The sequence below is a fragment of the Cyprinodon tularosa genome, unplaced genomic scaffold (assembly GCF_016077235.1).
Source record: "Cyprinodon tularosa strain WSP-4 unplaced genomic scaffold, ASM1607723v1 ctg304, whole genome shotgun sequence".
NCBI classification, from domain to species: domain Eukaryota; kingdom Metazoa; phylum Chordata; class Actinopteri; order Cyprinodontiformes; family Cyprinodontidae; genus Cyprinodon; species Cyprinodon tularosa.
Genome location: NW_024039013.1, coordinates 418,512 through 437,185, shown reverse-complemented (window position 1 = coordinate 437,185; position 18,674 = coordinate 418,512). Strand labels below are relative to the sequence as shown.

Below are 18,674 nucleotides of genomic sequence, written 5' to 3'. Positions count from 1 at the left end.
CGAAAATGAAAAATGTCCAGGCGTCAAGAAGCAAGATCCGAAAAAGACTCCTTCCCTGAGAAAACCACTTCAGACCCTGTGTCCATGGATATTGACGCCCTGTCAATTCAATTTCAATTCAGGTTATTTATATAACAGTCCGGCTCTCAAGAAACTGATTGATTGATAGACAATTAAGAAAAATAAATAAATAAAAAAAAGCCAAAAATAAATAAATTAATTAAGTTTGTGTCTGTGTGCCAGTGAATGCACATAGGTGTGTGTGAAGTGTCTCCTGCAGTAGTATCAAGACCCTGCTTTATGCTTGCAGCTCTCTGCATTCAGCTACTGCAGCTGGCTTGTCCCTACATTTGGGCTGAGAAGAGGAGCCAGTGTGCGATTTTCCTCCTGCCAGTACATAGTCTCTCCACCACAAAGACCCCAAGCAGTGCCATCTCGTGGTGACACACAAACTGGGTACTTTACTGTCCCTGGCCAAACTGCAGGGGATCTTTTAGCAACATTGGGCCCCAGAGACAAGACAAGACGAATCCCAGCACCATGTGGATGTGTCTTGGCATCCGTCAACCACTGTCCCAGCTATGGGTGAATAGCCTTACTACCTTGTGAGCAGTGCTGGACACTATAGTTCAAGAAAGTAACTAGTAACTAGTCACTGATTTTTTTATGATTGGGAGTTATGAGCATAGACTTCTAGGCTTAGGTCTACATTTCTACCACTCTGTTTGGATAAAAGCTGGTGAAAAGTCTTAGTCATCCAGTCATCCATGCTCCCAATTAACAGCAAGGACATAATCACTTGCATCATAACTTTTCACACCTTTTTACATATTTGTTTCTCATTCGGTTAGTTGACAATAACAAAGTGGCTTACACAATAATTAGATGTATCTGTCCCTGTATCTGTTGTCGTCACACTGAGATCCTGAAAGGGGCCAGGACATTTAGTGACACAGAACAACTGGATTGGTTCTTTGCAGGAGGTAATGGGCCCTAATAGAAGAAAGAGATCCTAAGAAGGAGGCTGTGAAATTCTCAGACCAGATGTAAAACAAACAGTGTAGCCAAGTCAGTGTTACAAACAGTGAAAGCGGCTCAACTGGCCTCGGACCACACACCGCCATCAAAGATGTGCTTCAGCAGTGTGAACAAAACCACTCCTCCACAGAGGACATGCTAGGAGCTTTACAAACACAGCTGTTATTTTATGCTGGTGTCAACGCTTTATTTGATTTGAAGCATTGAGACATTTAGACATTCAGTAATCAATGATGCATCCGTGGAACAGGCCAGATGATTAATTTATGTGACAAAAGTGCAGCAAAACTCTATTTATTGAGATTCAATCTCTGCTTTTCAAATTCCCAAAGCAGAAGAAAAAACAATCTGATACAAAAATAGCTTAATTACAGCTTATATTATCTCAATGTTTGTTGTACACCTCTAGTTCAAGCAATATCCTTACTGGAAATGCCATAAAAATAGATATTTTGGGAATTAAAATAAATAAATTCTAATACATAGGAAAATACATTTTTCTTTCAGTTGATGTATTTTTCGTATTTTAGTCTTCTTTGTCTTAGTTGTACGTTTCCGGGGTAATTTCAGAGAGAGGTTTGGTAGCCCCCCAGTGCTAATATAACACAGCAGCAGGTCAACGCTTGAGTTTTTTTTCCTTGGAAATATCCCCACCTTCAGGCCTACTCTGTTTCCATCAGTTTGGCTCGATGGCATCAGCAGCATCTGCCAAAAAAAGAAAATCAAGAAATCACAAATGGGAGAAAAACAAACATCAACAACAACTCAGAAAAACACAAAACTCTGAGCCAAACATAGTTTTGTGCACAGGCTTTGTTTTTTCCCCAAGGTTTTTCCAGTAACGTCACTTGAGACAAACCAGCTTTTTACTGAGAGTGAGACACGTGTTTGTCCTTGTGAGTCACTTGGGTTTGCTGTGAGTCAGGTTTTTATCAAACTTGTCAAAATGTTTTGCATCTTTTGTTAAGACAGCAGCAATTTTTATACCTTCAGTAAGGAGAAAATAAGGATTGGGAATTTACCTGGTATCTTATCATTTGCAGGCACAAACAGTTTCACCACGTTTTTTTTATTTACTTTTTAGACTAAATTAGACTATAAATCTTGCATCATCATCTTCAGTACTAAAGTACCACAGGGGTTTTACCCAGTTTAATCTAATAATACCTTTAATTTGACGAAATACTAAATGTAAAAGCAAATTTGGGTTCTTCTGGCAGTATAAATTCTAAAAGCACTTCAAAAGTTATTCTTTTAATAAGAACTAATCTGCACAGACTGTTTTCCAATGTTTTCCCATTTTCAGCAGAGGGAGGGAAAATATTAAACTAAAATTAAATCAAAAGAAGCTGCAAAAGATGGAAAATCCCATGCAGGGGGAAAAAGGCCTTAACATTCAGTAATGAAGCAGAGAACAGTATGCAGAAAGTTTCTAAATGCACAAAACTGGTAGAGATAAGGTGGGTCTCTTTAAGGCTTGGAGAGGCTAAATACAAATCCAAACAAAATGTTTCAGATGCTGCTTCTGAAAACATTCATAGCCCATGTGTCAGTGTCTTTCCATGGCCAAAATATACACTGCTTTGAGTTTGTCAACTTTTGATTTTAGCATGATAAAACGTGGGAAATGTTTAGGGTGTATGAAAACAAATGAGGCAGTGTACAGTGCTGGATGTCCCCAAAACAATTAACATGGGCAGAAGATATTTATTTAAATGTATTTAAGGAAAACTCTTACATGACAAACTCCAAAAGATTCATTTAATTTGTATTGATTGGTGATTTAGTTATATATAAAAAAAAAAAATGTCCTAAGGTTGATTCAAATTTGAATAAATCACCCTTCCTTTTTTATTTTTAATTTTTAAATCGTGTCTAAGAGTGGATCTTATTATTGTGATTTTAAACAGCATCTGATTTATACACATCTTCTACCAATAAACCTTTTGGTTGATGTTTTGTTTTGTTTTTTTAATCAGGGTCACGCTGTGCATCATATTTTAATTAATTAATCAACTTCTCATTCTCTTGATGCCCACTCAGAGGCTGGGGACCACACAAAAGGACTCTAATGGAAATTCTTTATTTGACAATAAAGAAAGACTAAGAGACAACTTGCTGTGCATGGCTAGGTTGCTTAGCAATATCTTTTCCTAGTCACTTTAACATTCAACCTGCTTGGAGTGACTAATTCAGATGATTCAGGCCTACAAAGAACCAACAGCATGGAGGATTTAGAGATGCTGAACATACAAAAGAAAAAGGAATAATACAGAACTATTCTCACTTGTGTAATCTGAATATGGAAAACTGTAAAATGTTTGCAAAGCTATTGCTTAAATCTGTAACCTTGAAAGCATAAAAATAAAATCTGGAGCTGCAGCGTTTTTTATGCTTTATGAGAATATATGAGATGTACAAAGAGTGAATTAGTCTGCTCTGTCACATGGCTAAAGAACTTCTGTGATTAAAACCAGACTGTGAAGCTTGGAAAAGCCAGAAAAATAGATTGCAGTCACAGATATTCTCCACTAGAGGGAAGTACAGAAACATGCACCCCTTGTCTTGCACACCATCCATTTAGACTTATTTGAGGGGGGGTCTGTTTTTTTTTTTAGGTGGGTATACCAAAAGTGGGACTTTTGGTATACCCACAGCTTCCCAGATGTCACTTCGTCATTATGGTTACAGTAAGCATTAGTAAATATAAAAGGGAAAGAGAAAACAAACTAACTTCTCTTTCTTCAACCCCATTCCAAGTCAGCCTGAAAAGACAGTATTGCTTTGTTTGCTGTCATATGATGAGAAAGAAGCAGGTTTTTGGTTTTCTTATGCCAAAAAAACTGTGCTCAGGCCTGTTCTTTCCTCCTTGAAGTAATGGAAGCTGAACTGCAGCGTAACTAAAATATAACAGTTTTAAGTTTATTAATTTATTAATGTGTAAACTTTATAAATAACTAGAAGCTTTAGTGCCTCGTATTTTCCAAACCCTTGAACATCTTCACATTATAACCCATTACAAGTTGCAGTGTAATCTTAAAAACATGTTTCCCATATTTATTGAGTCTAAACCACTGTAATGTATCATTTTTAAGTCAGAAAGTCCTAAAAGGTAATCATAAATGAGGGGTTTCACCTTACTGAGTGAAAATCATCTCACTCTGCTTCCTGATTATAACCACATGTGCAAAGTAACTCAGAAATAAATCCCTGTTTCCCTGGTCAGGGAAGACACATTTTGTAGTGTGGTAAGGACTGGGAAATCATGTGATATCAACAAAAGCAGACATATTACACCCTCCCCTTCCTCTGCCGCCCACACACAGAGACGCACGCACTTTTTTTTGTCAGGGAGCTGGAACGCTGCTATTCATTTACTGACTTTGAACCCTACCCTGCCAGTAAACAGAGCAAACGTCATCAGCTGCAGGCACAGACAGAAACATCAACACTGTAAAAGAAAAAAGAAAAAACGAGGGGGGGGGAAAAAAGGGACTTACTGTGAATTGTTCCCCTGTCTGGTCCCTTGCTGAGCTCCAATCTCTACAGCTGGGCCTCCTGTTTAAGTGGGGAGGGGGGGTTCCTACACCAATCTACCACCACCCCTCCGCCTCCTCCTTCACACCATGCTGGTGCTCTGACGTCCTCTTGCAGGGTGGGTAGGGGCCCTTAAAGGCTTAATGGGTGGATATGGGCCCTTCCCACATCGACCATTTTGAGGGTAAGGTGGAGGCTTCTGAGTTCTTGCACTGGAAGTGTTGTTGGCAATGATGACTGTAGGGTCGAGGGTGTGTGGCTGAGGCTCTGGACAAATCTGGCCATTGGGTTTAGAATTTCCAGTGTGATACAGATTAGGCGGGTGGCCGTTCGCACTCGGCTTTTTGTGGCTACCATGTTTGTGCAGACCAGTTGGGGTAAAGTGGCTTGTTTTGACGACGGACGCCATGTGGACTGGAGAGACAGGGTTGGTTCTGCACACGACGCGGTCTTCGTCAGCGTTCTGCAACGATACCCCAACCATAGCGGGCTTGTGAAGAGGGAGAGGGGCTAACCTGTAGTCCCCTGAAGGAGCTGATTCCTGAAGGTTATTGGATGACCCCAGAGCGCTGCACGACTCCTCTTCACTGAGGTCGATATTTGCTGTGAGACGATCAATCTGTTCAACAACCTTGAATGATAATAGAAGAAGAGGTTATTGCCAAGACTGAGTCACTGTTAAACATTCATTTTAAAAGGGACTCCACAAAACTTTCATCAGCTTTCAACAGTACAAAAAAATATGTGTTATCAGGGATTTTACATGTAAATTATTAATATAAAATCGCTAATAAAATGGTGCATATCACTTGTGGTTAGTGCCCCTGAGCTTATAGCTTCTAAAAAATCTGTTCACTACTACTACTGTACAGCTATAATTATATGGGTTATGTCTTTACCACCTCTGTTGGTTTAAAGTAGGAGTTTAAAGGCTAAGGGATACTTCATGGATACTGAGCCATAGGAAGGGCTACCAACACTGACCCATCAACTGGAGCAGTGTTTTTTCAACCCTGGTCCTCAAGGCACACTGTCCTGCATGTTTTAGATGTTTCCCAGCTTTCACACACCTGTTATCAATTGATAGCAGATTATCAGGCTTTACTGAACTGCAATCATCTGAATCAGGTGTGCTGAAGCTCAGAAACATCCAAAACATGCAGAGCAGTGTGCCTTGAGGACCAGGGTTGAAAAAAACTGAACTGGAGGGATCAGCGTGCACCTAAACTTTACACATAATAAGCATATTATGTATATTTTTATTGTTTCTTTTAACAACAAATTTTCTTCATGTGGTTGTCAGTTTGAAATCTCTATAACTGCTCATATTCCCTGTATGAATAAAATGATGAAATTATTTATAAATGATTAAAAAAGAAGAGTGACAGAATAAAGTCAAATTTCTGTCTTGGCCCACTGGTGAGTTGTGCCATTTTCAGAAGAACCTGTGGGCACCCCATGTGGCATCTAAGGGCCCCTTGGTGCCTGCAGGCACCACTTTGGTGACCCCTGGTCTATAGACTAAAGTTCTTGTCTATTCTTCTTTTTAAGGCTTAGGCAGCTTGATCAAAGCCCATCCATGAGCATCTTTTTTCCATTCTTGCCAAAGACCCTCAGTTTAATTTAGTGGACTTTGCACTGCTAACACAACTGTTATTTGATCTGAACATTTTATATAGCTCTGGCTGATTAGTTTGTGTTGCTGCATAATTAACCAAAACAGTAGTCTCAAGTTTATCACTGTTCCTAATTGTATTTTGCTTTGTTTTTTGGTTTGTATTTTCAGGATAAGCATGTATTTAGCTGCATCAATTTCATTCAATGAGAATCAGTCTTCTCTGTCACTGCTGCAAAAAACAACCCCTCCATTAAGATTCTCAAGGAAATCTTGTGTTTAAGGTTATGAGCAGTGTAAGCTGTTTTCCACAATTTTAGTCTCTTCCGATCAGAGTACCTATTGTATTACTGCCTCCATGATCATTGCTCTCCCTGTACAGCATGCAGTTTCAATGACAAGCAATGACAGGTTTGAAGTTGTTACATATTATTTCAAATTTTGAACACAATGTTTAAAATTGCTCTCTGTGATGCTAAAAGCTTAGCTTTAAAACCTAATTGTAGCTTAAACCTGAAATAAAATATTTACATTACAAGTGACATTTGAAGGCATTAGGATAAACATGATTTTTTTAAGGTTAAAGCAAAGAGGAGTGAATGCAAATACATGTTTTATTTCAAGACATTTAAAAAGGTCTTTCCTTTTGGTTTTTTTTTTTTTTTTTTGCTCTATCACAAATAATCCTAATAAAAAAGAAAAGTTTTCAGGTTGTAAAAGGATATAATGTGCTAAATTATTTGGGGTCTGGGTAAAAATATAACTAAATATGTTGCAAGAACATACAAGGATAACTAATGGTTTCCGAACGTGGTGGCATATTTACTGATTATATTCTTTTTCCTTAAATTAAATTTCATATTATTGGTTAATTAATATTAGTTCATTATTGATTAATAACATTGTCCCTTCTGGTATTTTATTCCAGACTTTGTTAGACATTATCATATATTTTCAAAATTTTCTTCCTCTAGGTCGTACCATTTATGGCATTCATTTTAATCTGTAAATTTTTGTAAGGCATGGATACTAAAAAAATTAAATGTTCACAAATGAAATTTACTTCACATGGATAATTGTTAAAAAAGCAAGAATCTGTAAAGTATGAATTATCGTTTGACTATTCAGGATGATTTTGTTTTAGTGTTGTCTGTTTGACTTTTAACTTATATGAGTTGGCTTTTTTCTTGTGCATGCAAATATATCAGTTCAGGGTACAAAGAGTTTTTGCTTAAATAACTGATAATTCCATATATAAAAGATATTTAACAACAATCATCAAATCCAGCAAGCTAAAAATGTTGAATCTATGAGTGTCCTAGACTGTCCTCTTTGATAAATTCTCTATGTAAACTAATAATCAACTTCAGGAAGCCAAATTATAGACTATTGATCATTTCAACAAAAAATATGATGTCCATAAACTTGTGACCTTGATGCATTCGTCTCATATCAGCCTCAGCAGTAAAATAAACTTCGAATATAGTTGTGTAACATCAGGTAGACTTTATTCTCTTGGGTTCTCCACAGTACCACTGTCCCTTTCTACCCCTGTTCTACTGAAGAATTCTTTCTTTTTTGTAAATAGCCATTGCTCCTGTGTTTATGTTGCCTTCTTCATTCCTGTTTTATCAGAAGAGAAATATTTTTGCAGATGCAATCACTAATTTCTTCTGTCTTGTGATTGTTTTTGAAATAACACTGACCCCTGTTAAGAAAACAGTGCCAAACTAAGCAAAACTCCCCTGCACAAGCAAACAGCTAATATAAGGTTTTACTGGAGCTGCATAAAATGGTTTTCTAAAGGGTCTTTTCAATGTCTAAAGTCATCTTTTTAAGGCTTTCGCTCTTGTTTGAGGCCATGACCCCTACTTGTGTGTGAAAGTTTTTTTTTATATTTCTCCAATCTGATCACTGAGATGTGATCATGTTTCTCTGCTGCAGGTAAGACAATTATAACAAACTAACAATATTCCAATGATAAGGTGGAGATTAGATTTAAAATGGTAAAATTTAAACTTTTAGGTGCTGCAAGTTCCTTCAAACAGATATTTTCAAAGAGATTTTCCGTTACACTTGCAGCAGATTGTTTTGGAGCAGTATTGCTTCAGGATCTGGTTAATTGAGTAAAGAAAAAAAGAGAAAAAACATTCTGTTTTTTGTTGTTACTTTGGTGTTCAAATGTTGTGCGTCTGCAGCTACTCACTATACTACGCAGCAACACAAGAGGTTTTTGTCTTTGGAATAAAACACATTATTAGTTTTCCGTCTTCTTCAAATGCAATCCTCCCTCCTGCATCACGTTCTCTTTTCCTGCTTTTGATATGTTAGAATATGGCATGCATTCACACTGTGAGCAGACAGGATCCAGATAAATCCTGTTAAGACCAACAGTTGTAACTATGCCAAGGTTTGGTTCCAGGGTCAGAGGTTGGGTTCACATGCTATCCTACTAAAATAGGACTTCGACAAGGTTAAAAGTGTTGCAAAGGTTTAGGATGAAACGATTCTACTTTCTCATTTGGACTGAAAATGATGAGGTGTTTTAAATACAGACACATTATTAATTTCTAGAAAAGCATTAAGAGAGCACAGACCTCTGCCAAGTGGCAAAATTTGCCTTGTATTGTGACTTACACCTATAGCCAAAATTCGTACGTCTGGATCATGACTTTGGAGTCCAATGCTGTTTAGGGGGGTGAAATGCTTGTTTCCTCCATAAATCACTATCTTAATTATGAATTGTTCATTAACATGAGGCGCACCTCTGGTAAAAAAAAAAAATGTAATCAAAATCCTTTTATAACTTTTAAATTATATTTTAGTAGACAAACATTCACACAAACTCTCCTAACAAACATAACCTACTTGGTGGAGGTAATAAATGTTTCCGTATATATAAATCTGTGAATTTGTATAAGTTATTGGTTTAAAGTAGTTAGAATACCTGCCATTCCTCCTAAAATCTAAATAAATTAGAAGTTGATGTAAAATCTTATGAACATGCTGTTCAGAAACCACCAAAGCGCACCCATGCAACACCTGTTCACTAATGAGTTTCACTCCAAATGAAGTCACACTCACAGCTGTGGAGGGTGCATTGATTGATGGTGTAAGGGTAAAAATCAGAGTGGGATACCCTCTTCCCTCCACCAGAAAAGGTGAATAGTCATTGCTATGGCAACATGACTGCCCCATGTGAATGGTTGTAGCGTAGGTTGTCATGACATCAGATATTTCCCCTCTTTCTTAAAAATAGATTTATTTGGTCAAATAAAACTATTTCAGAGAAAAAATTCCATTTTAGAATTAGTTACATTTTTTTTCTCTCTTTCCTACCTTGTGATTTTCTGTCAATGTGACGAAGATGCAGAACTGTGGCGGACCCTCCACAGGAATGCACAAATGGGGAATTAGTGCCAGGAGGCAGTGTTAAGGGCCAGTTTGGGATTGGCCTTAATCTTGATATATTACATCATATTTAAAGTGTTCTGAATGCAATGTTATTGGTGGACTTCTGCTGGCCTGGAGGACCTGGACATCAGCTTATTTCTCAGTGGCGGTCTCCAAACATCTGCCTAACCCTAAATCCCTTTATCACTATGTAGAGCGAACTCAATTAACTGACCATTCGGAAGGATGATCACTACTTTTCGCTCCTCGTTAGTCATGTAACTCCACCTTCCTGCACAGTGCATGCACCATCTTTGTTATTTGTTACTGTTGTCTGGTAGGGACAGCCGTAGGCGACAGTAGGCCCTGTGACAACAAATCCCGGGATATATCTGCTCATCTAGTGACCATGGATGATCATTACTTTCCAAAGCACATTGTGGGAAATTTTAAGTCCACTTCTTTTTCATCAACAAAACATTTGGACACTCATTTAAAATGGCGTGACCAATATATAGTGCCCTATACAGTGGTTATATAGTGGTTAGGGCTGACATTCAGATACAGCCACTGCTTTGGCTCTGACTACTGAAAAATCAAAATGATCTGTTCAAAGTTGCGCAAACAAAATTGATTTTTTTTTTTTTATACTTGTATTCACCAGTATTACAGTATAGTGTACTGAGTAAAAAATATATTGCCTTTAATGGCCAAAACTGAAGATTGAGCATTTTGTAGGTTTTATTATCAATTGGTATTCATTTTCCCACAACCAGACTGGGGTATTTGAACACAAATTATAAATAAGTGATATAAATTAGACATTGCTTGATCTATTTTGTCTCTGTTTGGCTCTATTATCAATAATGAAGGTGTTTTATTCAACAAGCAGCAACACCAGGGATTTTGCTCCAAATCAATGCTCATTTACTGCCGCATGCAAAATGAATGCAGCATGATTTAGTAAGAGTCTATATCTTTGGGCTTTGTAATGTGTTGGCCAGAACACTGCTGGTTTCAGAGGCACTCTGCTAAAGGTCAGTCCAAATTGTTCTCAATCACATCTTTGGTGAGAGACCATGACTGAGTCACAAATAAGGCAGTCAGCATGTTAACACACATGCACACTCAAATGTTGTGCACATACCCACACAAGCCCTGTGTCATACTGCACTGCACAGCGGCAGATTCTTTTTTTTTTTTAGCCTCTGAGCTTTGTGATAATCACTCTAAATGTCACTGTAGCCAGGAGACAATACATAAAAAGCGAAGGCATCTGCAGCAGATGCAGTCCTCCGTGATTGGACACCTGAGGTGCACCCGGAGGATTAAATTTCTTTAATTACAGACCTTCCTACCTCTTTCATTTCCACGTGAACTTGCTTCAGACCCCCCAACACTTCCTCTAGATCTGTTACGACTTGCCGGATTTGATCCCTCACCGACTCCTGTCGCCCCCTTTGCCTCGACACATCGGAACCGTTGCTGTGAAGGTCATTCTTGGTTGTCGTTTTGGAGATTTCTGAGGAGGCAATGTCGGATCCCCTATCAGATCCCTTATGTCTTCTTTGGGTCCAGTGCTTTTGAGGAACTTCAGTTGGGAAGAAGCCTTTATCAGACTCACTACAGTCATTAAAATAGTCCTCTGATCCACCCTTTGGTCTGCCCTGGTCCAGATAGCCATCTCTTTCCTCTTCTCCCTCAAAGACCACACGCCTCGGTCCACAGTGGCCGTTTGTCATGTGCGAATGAACCGGCTGGGGATGGTGCAGGTCCAAATGATAGCCATTAGGAGCACACCCAAAGCTCTCCTCTTCATCCACCGTGATATACCTGACAGCCCGCCTTAGACTGTATCCTTGACCTTTGACCTGAAGATGAGGGAGAGGGTGGGGTATCCCAGAGTGAAAGGGGCGTGCTCTTTCACTGTCTGCCACACAGCCACACTGTTCTTTCACAAATGAATACTGTCTCACCCTAGGCTCCGCCGGGTCGCCCCACTGGGCAGGGTTCATCTCCCAGGGGGAGGCTTGACTCAAGTCATCCGACTGGCTGCAAGGGCCCGGCCCTGCAAACACAGGCCTCCTCTGTGGGCTGAAATTACCACTTCTTTCAACTCTGTCCACCAAGAAAGTGCTGCCTCCGACATCTTTAACCCATGGAGCCTGGGGTTCTCTCCAGCGGCCCAAAAATGAGTGGTCCTTTTTCCGAGCCCATGCTTTCTGCTGATACCCATGCAGCTGGTCATAGTAGATGCAGTGCCGGCAGGGGCAGAGGCTGCTTGAGTTGTTGTAGTTAAAAAATTGGTGGTGTCCCGTCGTTTCTGAGTCTTCTGTGTACATGTCCAAACTGGGCAGTAGACTTGAATAGAAAACGTCGTAAAAAAAAAAAAAAAACTTGTTTCCTTGTTTCCTTTCCGAGCTCACTCCTGCCCAATCATTTGCTCACTGTTTTTCTCATCTACGTCTCCCCACAAGAAAACTTTTCTCTTTCTGTTTTTTTAACACTCAACCCAAGACTCCTTCCTCCCTCCCCTTCCTTCCTGTCTGTTGTTTCCCCTTTTCTTTTCTGCTATAACTGTTGATCTTGCATGCACACTTCCCTCAAACCTTCTTGACTTTACATACTTCCCAACCCTAACTTTTTCTCGTTCCTTCTTCTTTGGCCACCCTACAGCCCTCTCTCCAGGACGGGGCCCCTCTCCACCTCCCTCCCTCTCTGTCTCTCTTTCTACCTCTCCCGCCTCGTTGTTCTGTCTCATTTGCTGCTGCAGGCGTTCAGTCTCTCTTTCTCTCTCTCTCTCTTTCTCTCTGGCAGAGTATTTCCCGTCTTCTCCCCTCCCCTCTCTGCCTCTCCTTTCTCCACCTCTTAATGCCTCTTGCCTCTGGTATATTCTCTCACATAGTCGACAGTACCTGGATTATTTGAGAATCCCCCCTCTCCCCTCCACCTGAAATCCAGTCGTCATGTGAGGCTCCTCTTGTGAAGGACTCCATGAGGTTTTCTGTTTGCTCAGAGGGCGCGTGGAAACGCCTCGACTCTGGTGCTGAGCTCATTAGCCCAACTAAAAGCCTTTGCACTCTGCAATTAAATGCTGCCTGGGATTCCTCGGCTATAGACTGAGAGAAAAGTGTAGAGGAGGGGTTTGGAGAGGACAACTCTGGAGAGGTGGGGTTTCAAACATACTCAAGCAAGGAGCAGACAGCAATCTTAGTAAATGTAGCCAGGAGGAAAATTTTTCATCATTCTCATTTTCTTTACATAAGAGTTATGCCAACATTTTTTTTAACTTCTCTCTATTTCTTATTATGTTATAACTATCTTAATTAAATATATTGCAACTCAAATGCTGAGAAAAAGACCCAAGCCTCAAATGCATTCCTGGTCAAAAGTTCTAATACTTTTAAAATGTTTTGCACTTTCCGACTTATCAAAAGAGGTGTGTAAAGTATGCAAACATATATGAAAGGATAACACAACTTAATTATTTACCAAGTAGAGGTAAAAAAAGACATAAAACTGTATTCATTAGATTTAAACGATTTTGGTGGAAATGCCTCTTTAAAACTGGAGACTGTTTAATCCAATTAAGTTTGTTAAAATTATGTCAATTTATGTGAAATTATTAAATATAGACTGATTCTGGTACTCTGGACTTATTAGTTGCAAAACTATTAAAAAAGGAATCACATAAATAAAAAAATGAATAAATAAAATATTCTGAGCTGAATATAGACACATGTCCAGTTTTCCACAACAATGAAACTTCTGAAAACTAGATCTGGCGATGGCGACGATATAAATACTGTAAAAGTAAACATAAAAAGATAATAGATATGACAGTAGTTACTGTTTACTGTATTTTGTTTGCTTACAAACTCAAGTTAGTTTACAGACCCAATGTCTCGTTGCATTTTTGGATAAAATATGATTATTTTTTTTATTATTATTTTTAGCATTCATGGAAATTAAAGGTACTTTTCAGAAGTTGTATTAAAGTAAAGTGGTGGCCTAGTGGTTAGATCTCTGAGCAAAGACCCTTAACACTGCTCCCCGGGCGCCGCACAATGGCAACCCACTGAACCCCAAGGGGAGAGAGTTCATTTCTTTGCTCTGTACTTGTGTAATGAAACTAAAATCTGGAAGACAAAAAAGTGAAATGAGCCTTACTTCAAATAACTAATATCGAGAGTAAAATATATGTTACATTAAATGTATTTCCATATCTTCTAAGTTATGCATATAATGCTTTTTGGGTAACCCAGAATTCCTAGTTAAACTACTTGGTCAAATGCATGATACAAAAGTTTGGCTATAATTTTATTTTGTCTAGTGTACTTTACTTGTTTGGGTTTACTGTTAGTAAGAGTTAGTCAGAGAAAAGGGGCTCTATGCATATGCATGCCCTACAGTTAAAGTTTTAGTTGTAAAATCATTTTATGCCCTTTCCCTTCCAGTTTACAATATCCCATTAAAAAACCTTTTGCACCTTTGACGTTAGGAGATATGAACAGTTTTAGCAGAATGAATAGTTTTGCAAGACTCCAGCTCTATCTCCGTTTAGTTAGAGGAAACCATGACAGTGCAGACATAAAACATTTTTTTTTTCATTTCTCTCTCAATTATAGGTGCATAAATAAATTTGATCAATAGAGGAACACAGACATGTCAAATTTTCAGAAGCAGGGTAAGCAGGCAATCTCTGTGTTTCTGAAAATGCTTGTGTGGCAGATTTTCATCCGTGGAAGACTTTTGCTTTGAAAGAAAATAACTGGAGCCTTGAAAACAATGGGTTCTAAAGAAAAAAAAAATGCTGAGGAAAACAGTCGAGGGAGATGAAGGGAATCCGTCCATCCCAGCAGGAGGATGAGCCGTCCAGCCACAGCTGCAGGGAAGTACTGTAGTTAAAGATGAAATAAAGTCTTGATAACTTTATCTTGTTACATAAATGCATACAAAATGGGATCCTGCAGGAGATGGAGATATGAACAGGCACTAACCTTGACTTGAGCAGGAATAGAAAAAGTTGTTTTATTTGGATATTCTGTGCTTTATGATTTAAACCCTTTGAACCTTTTATCCTCTTTTAATATTACAATCACAAACTTTACTTGTATTTGCTATGGTCGACTAGAGAAAGGGGATATTGATAAGGTTGGGTGAAAGTAACATTATTTTCAGGTTAGTTCACAAATTAAAACCAGTTTACGTATAATATACCCAAAACACTTAATTAAAACTGAGTGCACCCAACACAGAGGTCATAATTTTTTTAGTCTGATATTAATTTTATCTCACTATAAATTTACCCTGTGACAGCCAATGTGGCTGTTAGAAATATTAAGACATATTTTGTTATCATTCTAACTCATACTAAAAATTTAAGTAATACAAATAAACCACAAATATACAACAACATAGTTTGAAAATTATTTGCAAAAATCTATTTCTTTCTAAAACAAACTATGACAGCCTTATCCTCCTTATTCTTCTATACCCACTTAAAATGATTAACCTTTAAAACAGGTATATTATGTCAGTTGCAAGTATTTTCAAGGTTTTCACAATTTGAAGCACAGACAGTTAGTTTTAGTCTTCTCCTGATTGTTAAAAAAAGAGAGTGATCACCTCAGAAAGATAAGGGGGATTATCTGAAGCATTAAGAGAGAAGATTTTAGCAGCCTATGAGTTTCGTAAAGAATCTAAATGGGTATAAAACCTTGAAATAAGGAACGTTCACTGCATGAAAAAAGTACGAATTAGTAACATGACAATTAGCTGTCCAAATACCAAGCTTTTACTGTTCAAAGAAAATTAACCCTTGAAGGACACAGCAAGATGCTAAATGTAGTCTCTAAAAATGTTATAATTGTCACAAGTGCTAATTTAGTGACAAGTGCATTAGAAGTGCATGACCCCACAATTAAAAAAAAAATCTGGACAAGTTTGATTTGATTTCCTGTTTATGTTGAAACCCATTAAAAGAACCAAAGTACCTGCATCTGAACTGCGAAATACAGAACTTTAATGATTCAGGGCATTCTGCAGCATCTCATATTCTAATACTAGAATATGATTTCAGTTTTTCCCTTTATTTGTATAGCATCACAATGCATTTCATCTGAAGGTGCTTTACAGACACAATTAAATCAAGTCTTACAGTCAGATTGAAAACAAGTTTAATCTCTTCCTAGATGAACATGTGGCAACAGTATTTGCTTACATGGTGTTGTTGATACGACAGTAATCCCTCAAAACAAGTATGCATGCAACAATAGTGAAGAAGAAAGAATTTCCTTTGAACAGGAAAAAAAACCCAGGAGAACCAGACTCAGTGTAAGTGTCCTTCTGACAAAGCCCACCGAGGGTCCACAGAGAAATAAGCAGACAAAAAAAGAAAAACAGAAGCATGACCTATAAATAGTGTCTATGTTAAAAAATGTAACTCTGTCTAGGAAAGTACCAGAGTAGATGAGCTCTGAGAAAGTTTAATGTCAAAATGGATGAAAGGGAGCACATATTGTTGGTCACTGTAAAAGCTGAGCCCATAGCTATGTTAAGGAGAGACACAGGACTAAACACTAAAAACAAAAACAGCTCTATCATCTACTATAACCGAAGTTGCTTAATTTATACTGACATAATCCACTTGTTGCAACCAGGTTTCTGTAAAACATTATGTATCAATCTGATTATCACAAATCAAGTCATTATTATCTTAAGTAAGCCACGTTTGATTGTATTAACTTTCTTTCTCTATTGCAGTCATGTTTATTTTAATTAGATTAGCATAATTTTTTCCTTTAGGAAAATATTCTTTTTTAATTTTGGCCATGGTGAAGACACTATCAGAGTGAGGTGATGGGCAGGTAGAGAAGGTGCAAATATGTTAAACTACGGCTCTGCTTCCTCGTCGGCACCCTGGGCTGTCAGGCTTTTGGAGGACAAATAAAAGCCTGGAAAAATACATTTTGCCAGGTTGCTAGAAAGAAGAGCTCACCATCCAAAGTAGAATGGTTGCAGTCTCTCTGAATTAGACCAGGTTTTTTCCAAGTGTCAAATTGTGTTTATGGAAAATGTGAGACCATCTGCAAAAAAAAAAACAGTAAAGCTGAAGCAGAAATGAACCATTCAATGTGATGGTGACACACAGCACCAGCAAATTCACCAAAGACTTCTTGAAGGCTTGATCATATAAAAATGTATTGAAGTGACTTGAAATGATACTCATCCTGAAGAAGCCTCTTTAAAATTTCCTTCCAAAAAATGAGGAATGGGGAACAGCTTCCTCAAACCAGTGACTGCGACTGAAAGATATAAAAATAAATCCCTTGAAGGAGCATCTTACTGATGTGCATTTAAAGAACATACAGTAACACTCATTATAGACTGTCCAAACTGTATTTCTAATTAGAGAAACTATGTTCTGTTGGTTTCATTCTGCGTCATACTTAAAACAAGTGTTGCTTGTTGTTTTTTATTATTATCTCTAAGCATAAAGCTCCAACAAAAGATCAACCCAATCACCACCTGCAGCCTCAGGAGACTGTAGAGTCTTAATCTAGAGTCTCAACCTTACAATATCCTTTTGCTATCAGAAAGCAAGACAGAAGGCCCCAGTATTTAAGGCCAGACAGACAGTGGGATAATTCAAAGCGTTTATTAATACAACAGAACCAGGCTGTGGATCTGCAGTGTCAGCGGCTAGGGCAGGGCGCTGCCCATCACTAAAAACTCTGGTTAGAGAAAAGCCCAGAATAATGACTAAGATAACCTGATGAAGAATGATTATCCATATGAGTCACTAACTGGTATAACAATGTAGTCCATCTCTATAGAACACAGTGGGATCCAGCCATTGGGCGCAGGTGCCACATAGGGTGTCCCAGATGATGCAGCCCCAGAGAACATGCAGGAGTCCGAGCCAGATCAGGGAAACAGATTAGAACAGGGCACGCTCAGTGGTCAAGGAGTCCGGAACCCGGTCAGGGATACTGATGAGAACAAGAAGAGGCAGATCCAGGGTTCCAGGAGTCTACAGTGATTCAGGCAGAACATTTAGATGGTAACAGGCAGGCTCCGTGGTTGAGAGGCAGAACAGGTCAGGAAATCAGAACCACTACGGAACACTTAAAACTCGCTCTCTTCACTGAGCATAGACAGGAACAGGGCATGCTCAGTGGATAAGAGGCAGATCAGCGTAAAGGAAATCAGAAACACTACGGAACGTAAAAAAAAAAAACTCTCTTCACTGGCCCCCGAGAATGAGCATTAGAACAAAGCATTGGCATCAATAATCTGGCCCCGATAGCTGGGGCTGAGCCGTATATATAGAAGCAGGAGCAGGTGGCTTACATATGCGGACATTGGAAACTGGGCTGAGTTAGGCAGGTGAATTAAATGACCAATTAGGCCAGCCACCAGCACCATAATTATGATCAGTATAAGCATAATTTCCAAAATGTGACTCACTCAGACCGGCCCATACCAACTGTTTTTGCTTTGTTCACCCAATTGCAGCATTTTGCATAAAACACACCTTTAAAAAAATTTCTAAGTATATTCGTCTTAAAAAATCTAAATCCTTACTATTATCAATCAAATGTATATATATTTGTACTCCATATACCTGTACATTTACAGCAAAGTGACATTAAAGACAAAGTCTTTGTTTTTGTACTCTTTGCCAATAACTCTGATTTTGAATATGACTTCACATATTTATCATGAGGCTGCAATGATTCAATTGAATAAAACACCTTTTAGATTTAATAATGTGGCATAATGCAGAAGCATTCTTAAAAAAAGTTTTTCCAAAGTGATCGGAGGTTTTTCGCTTTTATCAAAGAGCAGACTCTTATCACAACGTCATTGAGGATTTTTATCACTTTTAAGACAGTGTGTGAAAACATTAACAAGTATTTCCAAGCAGAAATTGAAAAATCTGATACTGTTCTTGCAAATTTGAGCCACAACTAAGCCTCTGCAAAACCTGCCTCTTTAGGTTATTTCCCTCTCATGCATTTAAAACACACAAGACCGGCAAGCTGATAAGACCAGATGAAGCAAGATTGCTTTCTGCCAACTTGAT

General features: G+C 38.4%; 1 protein-coding gene across 1 annotated transcript; it reads right to left on the bottom strand.

The window, feature by feature from the left end:
* Window positions 1–1,211: 1,211 nt before the first annotated feature.
* si:ch211-178n15.1 lies at window positions 1,212–12,691 on the bottom strand. The gene is made up of 3 exons (XM_038291962.1): window positions 10,942–12,691; window positions 4,539–5,206; window positions 1,212–1,743 (listed from the first exon to the last, which is right to left on the bottom strand). The coding sequence occupies exons 1-2, from the start codon at window positions 11,923–11,925 to the stop codon at window positions 4,658–4,660; spliced, it is 1,533 nt and encodes a 510-aa protein (XP_038147890.1). The 5' UTR covers window positions 11,926–12,691; the 3' UTR covers window positions 1,212–1,743; window positions 4,539–4,657.
* Window positions 12,692–18,674: the final 5,983 nt, after the last annotated feature.